This window comes from Petromyzon marinus, chromosome 40 (assembly GCF_048934315.1).
Source record: "Petromyzon marinus isolate PM22_M1 ecotype Great Lakes invasive population chromosome 40, UKy_Petmar_22M1.pri1.0, whole genome shotgun sequence".
Classification (NCBI taxonomy): domain Eukaryota; kingdom Metazoa; phylum Chordata; class Hyperoartia; order Petromyzontiformes; family Petromyzontidae; genus Petromyzon; species Petromyzon marinus.
Window position 1 is genome coordinate 12,005,794 of NC_133706.1, and position 13,096 is coordinate 12,018,889.

General features: G+C 49.7%; 1 protein-coding gene across 4 annotated transcripts in view; it reads left to right on the top strand.

The window, feature by feature from the left end:
• The window catches only part of RASA1 (RAS p21 protein activator 1), a 51,191-nt gene that overhangs the window by 8,943 nt on the left and 29,152 nt on the right, over nucleotides 1–13,096 (top strand). For all 4 annotated transcript variants that reach the window (XM_076073147.1, XM_076073148.1, XM_032968907.2 and 1 more), the window contains exon 2: nucleotides 8,975–9,124. In XM_076073147.1, the coding sequence (XP_075929262.1) occupies nucleotides 8,975–9,124 (150 nt within the window). The remainder of the gene's footprint in view (nucleotides 1–8,974; nucleotides 9,125–13,096) is intronic.

Consider the following 13,096-nt stretch of genomic DNA (forward strand, 5'->3'; position numbering starts at 1 on the left):
AAACATTTGAGTCTGTGTCAGACTTTCATGGGTGAACAAGCGTAATGAAAAATAACACGCTTCTTTCTGTATCAGAATATGCACATAACAATTGGTTCTCTTGGTTCTTCATGCAAATGTTATGCAATTTGTGGTTTTCTTTAGGCCAGTGATTGGAAGGAACGTAGCTAGCACTTGACGGGAAGGTGGTGCAAGCGTTTCGAAGCAGGTCTGATGTATATATCGTCTACATGTCATTGCATCTCGAGAATGGTAGTCAGTGCAGGCAATGATGCATTGTGGACGCTTCGGTACAAATGAGGCAAATCATCGATTCGTGGATGAAATCATGCCCCTCCCTCCCCTCCTCACGCAGATCGATCAATAGTTATCTTGTCACACCTTCGCGAAAGGAACATCTCAAGATTCCTCCCAAAAAGGTAATTACAAAATGAGAAAAATAATTGAAGAATTGCAAAGAGATAAATCGGAGAAAATGTGAACAAGCGGCATGTGAGAAATAATACATACTGAAAAACAAGTCGTAAAATATCAGAGCGCTAGATCATAAATATATGTTTTGAATCTTACTGGAAAAACAGTGACATAGGGGGAACCTTGCTTACAGTTCTTGGCTACTCACGCCACAGCTTAGCAACAAATGCTCTCACTCCACTTTATGGACTGAGGCTCTATTCTATGGTTGCATACGACAATATGTTCGGGAGCTAAATGTCAATGTGTGGCAAACGGGTAGCCTTTTCGTGGCCCACCGGTTATGTGTTTTCGTGTCACCTTAAAAGCAACTACCGTCATTAAGGAGAAATTAACTAATGTTCTCATTCCTAGTTTATGGGCTAATACTCTCATGCCACAGTTTAGGGACTAACGCTCAGTAGGCGAATGCTGTGCCACGCGTTTTCTTTCCCTGCGTGAAAATTTTTTTCTAATAATTCGGAGGGGAGGGGGCCCAAATCATTCCATGCCCATTCCCCACTTAACGAATGCACGGCATCGCCAGCTGCGCATTCCTTCACCGCGTCGCGGCCGTCGCGAGACTCCGCTGAAAAATCGAGCGGGGTGGCCACCAAACCCCTGCGGTGGAGCGACGGTTAGACTCGGATCTTCGCGCCGGCCGCGTGGCCGTTTGGATCCCCGTACCATCGAGATTCGGCGTCCCCGGAACTGTGCCCGCCGCCGCTGCGGTGGCGTCGGCGAGCACCGGTGCACGTGAGCGGAAAGTTATTATTTTTTCCTGGTGGCGTGGGCGGTACGGGGACGGGCACGTGAGGTTGGGCCCCATGCTCCCGCGTGCGAGCGAGCAAGCAAGGGAGCGTTTGACCGAGCCGACGAGTCACCGTTGGGGGTTCCGCGCCGGTGCCCTTGCGAGCCATGCCACTGCCGCACTCGCACATTGAGCATGTCGGACCTGACGCTGAACTATCTCATGCCGCCATTCAGAGTACATCACTGCTGCAGGTAGGAATTGGGTCGCCTGCCGCGTGCGTCTGTGGGGGGAGCGAGGGACCTCGACGACGGCCCGCGTGCGTGGGCCGTACGGTGGAGTGGCGTGGCGCTCCCTCGGACGCTCAGATAGTTCCGAGCTGCTCAATGGCGATGAATACAACGGGGTGACTGTTTTGGAGTTGAGTTCACAATTAAACCCAGGTCGCCCTTGCAAAAAGAGGCAACGTTGTTTCATGAGTCTCGATGGGTTTATTTGATCTCCTGGTTGAATAAAGGAGACAGACCAAGTGATTCATAATCAGAGGTAGATTGCTGGGTAGATGGCTTTTATTCTAGGTTAGGGTTGCAGCGGTGCACAAGTACAAATAAAATAAACTCAACATATTTATCATGCACTATGCTTCATGAGGCCTGTTGCCTGAAACGTCGCCAGTTACAAAAATAATTGTTCCCATTTCAAGGGCGCAGTATTGTTGACGAACGCATTGCGCTCAGGTTGGAGTTTGCCTGTTGGGGCTCAAAGAGTCTTTGAATGCAGAGCTCTTGTTGGGAGCAAGTGTACAGTGAAACGGGAAATAAAATGCGACGTGTAAACAAAACCGGACCCAGAAAATTCCATTTCGAAGGAGAAGTTTGCCACTCGATTAAGAAGTAAATGTTAACAACAAAGAACAAAACGATTATTAAACGTTTATACGGTATGACACATCTTTAGCAGGTATGAGTCGAACATGCAAAATTCAAGTCTTTCCTGTAAAAGAGTCTTGAGACTCCAAGAGCCTTTGCTGGGTGAATGTAAGCTACTATGATTGCTATCTTTTTAAAAAAATTCTACTGTGTTCACTGATGAGCCATATGATGGTGAGCAGTGAAACGCAGCAGAGAATTCGTATTATCATCCAGACGGAGTCTGAGGTTGGAAAATAATCACCGAATTAAAATTCTCGACACGCATGTTAGGGTTAAGATATATACTGTATGTATGTAAATGAATAATGTTTTTTATGTCGTGTGCGAGCAAACCAGAGTATCCGGAGAAACCATGCACATTTGTGGAACTAGTATGTGGAGGTCTGCACAGACGGGTTCATGAACCCCACGTTCCTAGCCATCTCACAGGCTGTGGTATGGCCAATGCCATGTTCATCTGTGAACTCTGGGTGTAATCTGATCTTAGTGATCTGAGGGGGTGGGAGGCACCGGGAGCTGTGGATTTGGGGGGGGTGCGTGGAGATGGATGCATGCAATGGGAGCAAGAGCATGGATGCATTGTGGTGGGAGGCGATTACGTGGGTAATTTTAACAGGCTGTGCAGCTTCGTTTCTGATGGAGCCTTCAAACACCCACGTGTCTGGGTGCAGTTCTTGGGTGGGTTTTCTGAGATGACTGGCAGATGCGCCGCCTATAGTCCCTATTGTGCCAACTTGCTGCATGTTAGCACACCTGGCGCTCCGCTGGTTGTTCTGAGCTTTACTCCATCGCCCTCCGTTCCTGGATGGTGACTGCCTCCAACTGCCCAGAAGTTTCTTTCACTCGACTCCTCGACAGAGGCCAAACTTGACGCTGCTGGTACCAGTCATCGGCAAGTCTGCTTGGCTCTACATTCTTTTGTACCGTATAAGCCCATCTATTTTCTAGCCTGTGCCGCACCGGTTTAGCCCCTCTATCCGATCAAACAGAAACTGCTTTGGCATGCGATAGCTGGGCATGCGGGCTACATGACCCTGCCAACGCAGCCTAGTCTGCGGGAGGAGCTCACCCATGGAATTGTGGCCAGACCTTTCAAGGGTTTGTGAGCTCCTCACACAATCTAGTCTGGTTAAACCCAGAATGGATTGTAGGCAGGCCAGCCTGAATGTTTCAAACCGGAGCAGATGTTCCTTTTAAAGGGCCACACGTTTTGCAAGCATAGAGAATGGAGGGCATGACTGTGGCCGAGAACACGCAAAGCTTCGTGTGGAGTGACAGACCGGGCCGCTTTCATGCAGCGTTACGCAGCTGTGAAAAGATAATGCCGCCCGACTTGATTCGGGCAGCAACTCCTCAGAGTGAGTAGCATTTACTATATCTTGTGCACACGTAACATGTTTGACCAGTTGGGAGCTATCCCTTGACAGCACCCCCTTTTATCATGGTTGGCTGTGTATGGTGTGAAAAAAGCTCAACATACATATCTGGGAATCGATCAGCCTTCCATTGTAACTGTATCAGATGGAAATTCCACCAGTAAAGCCATGGAAAGCTTATCGAACTTCATAGTCAAAGAAGATGTTAAATTGTGTCGGGGCCAGAGGATATCCCTGTCACACTCCAAGGTGAACATAAAATTATTCTGACTCTCGGTCATGCAGCTTTATCTAGGCCTGTCCACCATCATGAAGGCCCTTAATTATGTTGAGCAAAGGGTTAGGGATTCTGAATGCACAAAGAATAACCCAGAGCCCTGGCCTTTTGATGGTACCCTAGGCCTTGATCAGGTAAATAAAGCAGAGATGTAGGTCATGTTGGAATTCCCTTCGCCTCTGCTGGAGCAGATAAACAGAAAAAATGGTCCCTGTGCAGGACTGCCTTGGTTGAATACCACATTGGGGCTCTGCAAGCCTCTCCTCAGCATGCCTAGCAAGGAAATGTTGAATAATCCTATCCAGTTCCTTCCCCGGCAAGAGATACACACCCGTATTCACACCATCTTCCAATCCTCCCATCACACACATACAAACTGTCCAAGCAAACTCCGTGGATTAAAATCTCCCATCAGACCGATTCATTTCGGTACCCAGCAAGGATATGTACCTCATCATTCCCTGTTCAGTGCTGACATGGCACCTTTGGGCACTTTGTTACAACATTTCCACTTATCTTATCACTGTTGTGCTGATGACATGCAAATTTGCATTCGGTTAGGCTCTTGACTTTGCTGCAGGAAAAATGTTCTTTTACTAAATGCCGACAAAACTGAGGCCATATTCATCGGCTCCCCCTCCCTCTACAGCTCACTACAATTGGTTCGCCAGGTTTGTCAATGGATTGTCACGATGTCTGCCCATCGCAGGAGATCAGATTTGTTGGTGTTCACTATGCCCAGTCCCTGTCCATTAATGCACGTGTATCTAGGCTGGCTAGAACTTTGCTATTCCACTCATGGCCCTGCTGTGTCGATTCCTATAACTTGATGACTGAGAGAGACCAGTCCATGCTTTTGTGTTCGCCCGACTTGATTACTGATACGCATTACGACTGTTCTGGATTCCGAGTGAGGCGCTGGGTTCGACTCCAGCTCGTTCAGAACACAGCTGCCAGAGTCCCTATGCGCACACCGTTTCGCGAGCAGCACATCACACACCTGCTCACTTGTGTCTCTGCATTGGCTTCCAGTCAAGTACCGAGTGGACTATTTGATACTGCTGCTGCTGACCTACATTGTGCTCAGCGGGTTAGCTCTGCAATATCTGCATGAACTGATTCCGTGTTGACTCGCCAACGAGGTCCCTGAGATCTTGCCTTCTGCTAAGGCCTCGGAACCCAAGGCTCTGTTGCTTGGGTGATCGGGCTCTTGGCACTGTGCAGCTTCCAGACTATGGAACGCGCTTCGCCTTTTGCTAGTAAGACAATTAGAGTCGTTAGATGTGTAAGTCTTATTTGAAAAGTCACCTTTTTAATTTGTCCTTTACTCTCTAGCTCTGGCCGTTTACCCTGCTTCTGTTTATTTCCTGCTTTCCATACACGGTTATGCATTGGGATCTACGAATTAAATTTTCTTTCCAAGTGTAAATAATTATTATTAGCGAGCACCTATGAAGGCTGGCATGGCACACAAGCGGGTGAGTCCACCAAGAGGAGGCTCAGGATAATTGTCACTGGTGTGGGCTGTGAGCGCGAAAAAAACTCAGGATGCCGGGTTCGTAGCACAGGGCGCCATCTGCTGCTCTGTCGCTCCCCACTCATGCAAAGACACACACACACCATCAGAAAGCTAATTCAAAACATCTCTCGTCATGATTACGCATGGGGCTGCTCTGTTTATTTTATGTGTACATGCCCTTTGATACATTTTTGAATAACACTGTCTAGAAATGAATTGATTGATTATTTGGTGATACTGCTGTGTTGGCAGTGGTAAACAAGCACAAATGGCACCAAAAAACATTTGCCAATGTCACTTTGTGGCCTTAAAAGAAAAAAACTAAAAAAGCAACAGTTTGGACAATGGCCATTCTTGATGAGCGCACAAATAGGAGAGGCCTGAGTGACGCCTGGATAAGCGTAGGAGACTCTTGTATTGATCGATTAGTTGTACTCTAGACATTGGCAGCCCTGAGCCTGTGATGGAAATTCCACATTTCCACGACGGAGGTAACCAGTCTTGGCACCGCGCTGCTGATTTCCCGCACACGGGGGCCAGTACTGTACGATGGGTCCTGAGAAGCGCGGCGGCAGCGGGAGTGTCGGCGGAGTCGTGTGTGAACATTCGCCTCGGCCGTAGCGTGAGCTGCCACGGGGAAGCGGTGACCGTACACAGGATGCGGTCGCCTTCCGGCCACCGCGTTAACCGCGGCCAAGGAAAACCTGGGAGCGGGCGAGTGGGCAGCCGGGCTGCTGGGCTATGCTGTTCTGGCCTCAAGCAAAACTCCAGACAGAGTACACTGCTGCTGTGCTGAAATTACGACAGTCCCTTTTCATCTGATGGTTAGTTCATAGGATATCATGGATGAATTTAGTTTATAGGATATAATGAATGAATTTAAGTGAGGTGCAGTCAGTGATTCTGCCTCATGTTACTCAGCCCATTCATTCATTAACACGTTGAATAATTCACGAGCTTTTATGAATGAGAGGTTTGCCAGTGGTATGAGCCTGTCCATCCGGTACTTTGTCAGTAGGCTTGGCGGATCCCACTCATTTTCATGTGATGCATGGTGGAACGGAGGTGGTAGTAGAGAAAGTAGGTTGCTGACCTTTCCTTGCAGACTTGAGTGTTATCGTGTGTGTGGGTTTTCTCAGGGTACTCCGTTTCCTCCCACACACAAAACCCTCAATAAGGAAGTCCCCGAATTTCCTTGTGTAGGACCCTCCTGAAGACGTATTTTGGCCTGCGGAAGGCCTTCCTGCACACAGCGCCCTCATTTTTATTTTATTATTTTGCCTGTTTACCCAAAAAAGCCTCCCTAAGTCTCAAGACCCTTCTTCAGCAGAGTCCTGTCAAGTTTTCGCAGTAGGGGCGCGATGTCGCTGCTGCTTCTGTGCGATCACAGTTAAGTAATTTTCAGGTAATTTTTCAGCATTGGGATTTTTGGTCAAGTACCAGTTACAGTGAGGGAAACAAGTATTTGATCCCCTGCTGATTTTGTACGTTTGCCCACTGACAAAGAAATGATTAGTCTACAATTTTAATGGTAGGTTTATTTGAACAGTGAGAGACAGAATAACAACAACAAAATCCAGAAAAACGCATGTCAAAAATGTTATAAATTGATTTGCATTTTAATGAGGGAAATAAGTATTTGACCTCTCTGCAAAACATGACTTAGTACTTGGTGGCAAAACCCTTGTTGGCAATCACAGAGGTCAGACGTTTCTTGTAGTTGGCCACCAGGTTTGCACACATCTCAGGAGGGATTTTGTCCCATTCCTCTTTGCAGATCTTCTCCAAGTCATTAAGGTTTCGAGGCTGACGTTTGGCAACTCGAACCTTCAGCTTCCTCCACATATTTTCTCTGGGATTAAGGTCTGGAGACTGGCTAGGCTTCTCCAGGATCTTAATGTGCTTCTTCTTGAGCCACTCCTTTGTTGCCTTGGCCGTGTGTTTTGGGTCATTGTCATGCTGGAATACCCATCCACGACCCATTTTCAATGCCCTGGCTGAGGGAAGGAGGTTCTCACCCAAGATTTGACGGTACATGGCCCCGTCCATCGTCCCTTTGATGCGGTGAAGTTGTCCTGCCCCCTTAGCAGAAAAACACCCCCAAAGCATAATGTTTCCACCTCCATGTTTGACGGTGGGGATGGTGTTCTTGGGGTCATAGGCAGCATTCCTCCTCCTCCAAACATGGCGAGTTGAGTTGATGCCAAAGAGCTCCATTTTGGTCTCATCTGACCACAACACTTTCACCCAGTTGTCCTCTGAATCACTCAGATGTTCATTGGCTAACTTCAGACGGGCATGTATACGTGCTTTCTTGAGCAGGAAGACCTTGCGGGCGTTGCAGGATTTCAGTCCTTCACGGCGTAGTGTGTTACCAATTGTTTTCTTGGTGACTATGGTCCCAGCTGCCTTGAGATCATTGACAAGATCCTCCCGTGTAGTTCTGGGCTGATTCCTCACCGTTCTCATGATCATTGCAACTCCACGAAGTGAGATCTTGCATGGAGCCCCAGGCCGAGGGAGATTGACAGATCTTTTGTTTTTCTTCCATTTGCAAATAATCGCACCAACTGTTGTCACCTTCTCACCAAGCTGCTTGGCAATTTTCTTGTACCCCATTCCAGCCTTGTGTAGGTCTACAATCTTGTCCCTGACATCCTTGGAGAGCTCTTTGGTCTTGGCCATGTTGGAGAGTTTGGAATCTGATTGATTGCTTCTGTGGACAGGTGTCTTTTATACAGGTAACAAGCTGAGATTAGGATCACTCCCTTTAAGAGTGTGCTCCTAATCTCAGCTCGTTACCTGTATAAAAGACACCTGGGAGCCAGAAATCTTTCTGATTGAGAGGGGGTCAAATACTTATTTCCCTCATTAAAATGCAAATCAATTTATAACATTTTTGACATGCGTTTTTCTGGATTTTTTTGTTGTTATTCTGTCTCTCACTGTTCAAATAAACCTACCATTAAAATTATAGACTGATAATTTCTTTGTCAGTGGGCAAACGTACAAAATCAACAGGGGATCAAATACTTTTTTCCCTCACTGTACATTGCGGGTGTGTGTCTTTAGCTATGGGAGAAAACTGGATAGCCTGGAGGAAACCCATGCAGAACAAAGGGAGAAAATATAACAAAGATACGCCCGAGGTCGGGAATGAAATTCATGCCTCTTCTACTGTCGGGCACGAGTGTCTCCACTGCACCACCTTGCTGTCCGTAAGCAAAATAAAGTTCTTGCTGATTTGAATATTGCATGTCTATTTTTTTGCTCTGTCGTCTTGAACTTCGCGACCAATATTTATTTAATGTGGACACAAATAGAATCAATTGTGTTATCAAGACAAATACATTTTCACATGTCTGGCATTGGTTTAATTGCGATATATTGATAATGATGATGATGGTGGTGGTAATATGATGATGGTAATGCCATGTTATGGTCTTGATGGTGCTGCTGACAAGGTTGTTGACATTTATGACAGCGTTGATGATGCAAGGATGATGGTCATTAGTGATGCTGGTGGCGACAGTTCAGCGGCGGTAACAACGTTGATGGGTGTCATTGCAACATGATGATGATGGTGCTGCCAGTGATCGCTGTAGGGGAAAGCCCCTGTTGTTGTTTGCGGTGACGTTCATGGTGGTGGTTGTGCCGTGTGTGCAGGTGGTATCATGGCAAGCTGGACCGCTCCATCGCCGAGGAGCGGCTGCAGCAGGCGAGTCGCCCAGGCAGTTACCTCGTGCGCGAGAGCGACCGCCAGCCTGGATCCTTTGTGCTCTCCTTCCTCGGCAAGACCGGAGTCAACCACTTCAGGTGTGTATGTGAGCGTGAGCACGTTTGTGTGATTGTGTGCGTGTCAGCACGAGTGTGTGATTGTGTGCATGTGAGCACGTGTGTGTGTGTGTGTGCGAGTGTGAGCACGGTGCCGGACGAGCAACTCTGTCGTGGACAGTGCTGTGGGGGGAGGTCCAATCCCTATTGGCTCCTCCCCTCATGGCATCTGTGTCCACCACAGTGGCTAAACGGGGGCTCTGGACGGGTACGAGGGGCTGGTAACCCCTCCACCTTCAATTAATTACCACTAAACTACAAATACAAAATTTAACTAATAAGCTTGTGCCGGAGGCCCCAGGGGGACAGGCGTCTATGACGTCTCCTGGCCAAACCCCAATTGGCGGAGCCAGGAGATTGAATCTCTACCCTCGGGGCTCCTCCAGAAACAACGAAAAGCCACTACGGATGGCCACGTGGAATGTTTGAACGCTCACTGCGGAGGAGAGGCTGCCACTCCTGTCGGGAGCTGGACCGGTACCGCCTGGATCTCTGTGACATTCAGGAGGTCCGGTGGACCGGTTCTGGCTCCTGCCACCATGAGGGGTGGACAGTCCTCTACTCGGGGCAGCAGACTGCCAAACAACAGGGTGTGGCTTTTCTTTTGAACAAAAGAATGAAGGGGGCGTGGGAGCGTGGCGGTGAGGTGTGGGAAGCTGTAAGCCCCAGGCTACTTTGGGCTCGCCTTACCATCAACCGGAGGCGAGGAGTGGTGGTCGTGGTTACTTATGCCCCCACCAAAGGCGAACATCCTTGGAGGGATGCAGGCAAAGCGGATGAGTCAGATGCCTTCTATGACCTCCTGTCACAGGTGCTGGCTAAAGTGGCCCCTCGGGATAGAGTCATCTTGTTGGGTGACTTCAATGCCCGAGTTGGTCATGATGCTGGCACCTGGTCTGGAGTGATTGGAGGGCATGGGCCAGATCAGCTCAATAACAACGGTAGGAGGCTGCTAGATTTTTGTGCAGCCCATGGGCTTGTAATTACCAACACGCTGTTCCGGCATCGGCGCATTCACACAACATCATGGGTGCATGCCGCGTCCAAGCAAGAACATCTGCTGGACTACATAGTGACGGACCAGCGGATGCGAGCCCATGTCCTTGACACCAGGACCTACCGTGGAGCTGATCTGCCCTCTGACCATCGACTAGTCATCTGTAAGATGTGCCTGCCATTCTTCCACTCCGGCGGTGGGTGTACACCCAGGACCCCATTCCAACCTAAAGTGGCCTGGTCTCAGTTATCTGATGAAAGTTGCAAGCGAGAATTTCATCATCGCTTGTGGCTGGAGTTGGCATCTTCCCCCACTCCTCCTGATGTTGAGGGTAGATGGGCGAGGTTTAGGACTGTGACTCATGCAGCTGCAATGGCTGCTTTGGGTGCGCGGTCCAGACTTCCCCAGAGACCGTGGCTGACAGAGGAGGTGTTCAGGATGGTTGAGAAAAAAGCGACAGGCCCACTGTCATCGGCTACAGAACCCCACGTCAGAGAATGAGGAGGCTTAATGCAGCCTTCGCTCGGAGGTTCGGAGAGCCGTGAGGTGCTGCAAGGATGGGTGGTGGTCGCGGGTTGCTGAGGAGATGGAGTCTGCCTCAGTGGCCCGTGATCACAAATCTCTATTTAACTCCATCAAAAAAGTAACTGCAGCGCCACACCTATTACTATCATTAGGGGAAAAAACGGTGATCCAATCTCCGACCCCCAGGAACAGGTTAGCAGATTTGCTGAGCATTTCTGTGAGCTCCTTGGGGAGGGTAAATCCCTCAGCCAGGAAAACATCGTGGCACAAAGTGGGGATGACCCTGCTGAGGCTGCGGTGCTTCAAATATTGGAAGAAGTCACCCCCTGTGAGTGGCTGGCTGAGGTGCCATCTGTTGAGGAAGTACTGAAGGCGATCCGGAGTCTGAGACCAGGAAAGGCAGCGGGCAGAGATGATCTCCCAAGCGAAATGCTGAGGGAGGGTGGCGTTTGTGCACAGACTGCCCTATATGACATCATAACAACAGTCTGGACCACTGGACAGGTTCCGCAGGATTGGAAGGATGCCCTGGTGGTCCCCCTCTTTAAGAAGGGGGACCGCACAGACTGTAACAACTATAGGGGCATCTCACTCCTCAGTGTGCCGGGAAAGGTCCTGGCAAGGATTATTCAACATCGCCTTGCCAGGCACGCTGAGGAGAGGCTTGCGGAGCCCCAATGCGGTTTCAGGAAAGGGCGGTCCTGCACGGATGCCATATTTTCTGTCCGTCTGCTACAGCAGAGGTGTAGGGAATACCAGCAAGACCTACATCTCTGCTTTATTGACCTGGTCAAGGCCTATGATACCATCAGTAGGCCTGGTCTCTGGGTTGTTCTTCGTGCTTTTGGAGTACCTGACCCTCTGCTCACGATCATTAAGGACCTTCATGCTGGTGAGCGGGCCCGGGCAAAACTACGTGGCCGGGAGTCAGAGCCATTCCCTGTACACCTTGGGGTGCGACAGGGATGTGCTCTGGCTCCCACATTATTTAACATCTATTTTGACCACGTAGTTCGTGAAGCCTTCAATAGCTGTACCGGGGGAATCTCCATATGGTACAGATATAATGGGAGGCTGATCGATGCCCGGGTGCGGTCAAGGGATGGCTCCCTATTGTTCAACCACGTTATGTATGCCGATGATTTGGTAATAGCTGCTCATTCAGAGGAGGAGTTGGAGATGCTGCTGTTGAGACTGGAGCATGCTACTAAGAGATGGTGCCTTACCATCAGCCCCACCAAAACTAAGCACCTGCCTGGGTATTTTGTACCATCGGACACTCCACCCCCACAACTCCCAATCGGTGATGGGGCAGTTGTGGAGAGAGTGGAGAGTTTCCCATACCTGGGCAGTGTGCTTATGACCGGCTCCAGTTTAACAGCAGAGGTTTCACTCCGAATCAGTCGAGCGGCAATATCTTTTCATCGGTTGCGTAATGCTGTGTGGAAGCTACCTGGTTTGTCGCTCCGCACTAAGCTTCAGGTCTTCTCGGCCACGGTCATTCCTTCCCTTCTCTACGCTTGCGAAACGGAGACCTCCCTAATGGAACATGTTCGCCGGTTAGAAACATTTAGGTTGGCCTACCTACGATCCATCCTGGGTTTAACCAGGCTGGATTGTGTGAGGAGCTCACAAATCCTTGAAAGATCTGGGCACGGTCCCATCGGTGAGCTCCTCCGGCAGGCAAGGCTGCGTTGGCTGGGTCTTGTAGCCCGCATGCCCAGCCACCGCATGCCGAAACAGCTTTTGTTCGGCCTGAACGAGGGGGATAAACGGGCGCGGCACGGGCTAGAGAAGAGATGGAGTGACGTGGTACAGGAGGACGTGGAGCTGAGTGGACTTGCCGATGACTGGTACCAGCAGTGTCAAGATCGGCCTCTGGAGGAGGCTCGTGAAGGACGCTACTGGGTAGTTGGAGGCAGTCGCCCTCCAACAACAACGGAGGGCGGAGGAGCGACGCTCACAACAACGAACGGAGCGCCGGGTGGCTAAAGCACAGCAGGTTGGCACAGTAGGGGGCACAAGTGGTGCATCAGCCAGTCATCTCAGTCAGTCGATCCGTGGCACCTGGGTCTGCCCCGTGACCTCCTGCCAGCGGGCGTTCGACACTCCACGTGGCCTCAAGGTGCACATGGCCTGGCACAAGCGTCGTGGTGACGTCACCGCCACTTAGTGGAGAATGGCGGTTGTTGTTGTAATTGTTTGTGAGTAAGTACATGTGTGTGATTGTGTAAGATTGTGTGCATGTGAGTATGGGGAGCGGTAGGGTAGCGGTTAGCATGCTGCGCTACAAACCAGGTGACCCGAATTCGATTCCCACTCACGGCCAACATCAGTGACAATTATCTGAATCATTCCTGGGTCTCCCCTAAGTCGACTCGCCCTCAAATGAGCACCTGGTGCATTGTGTAAACATTGCAACTGGGGAAACA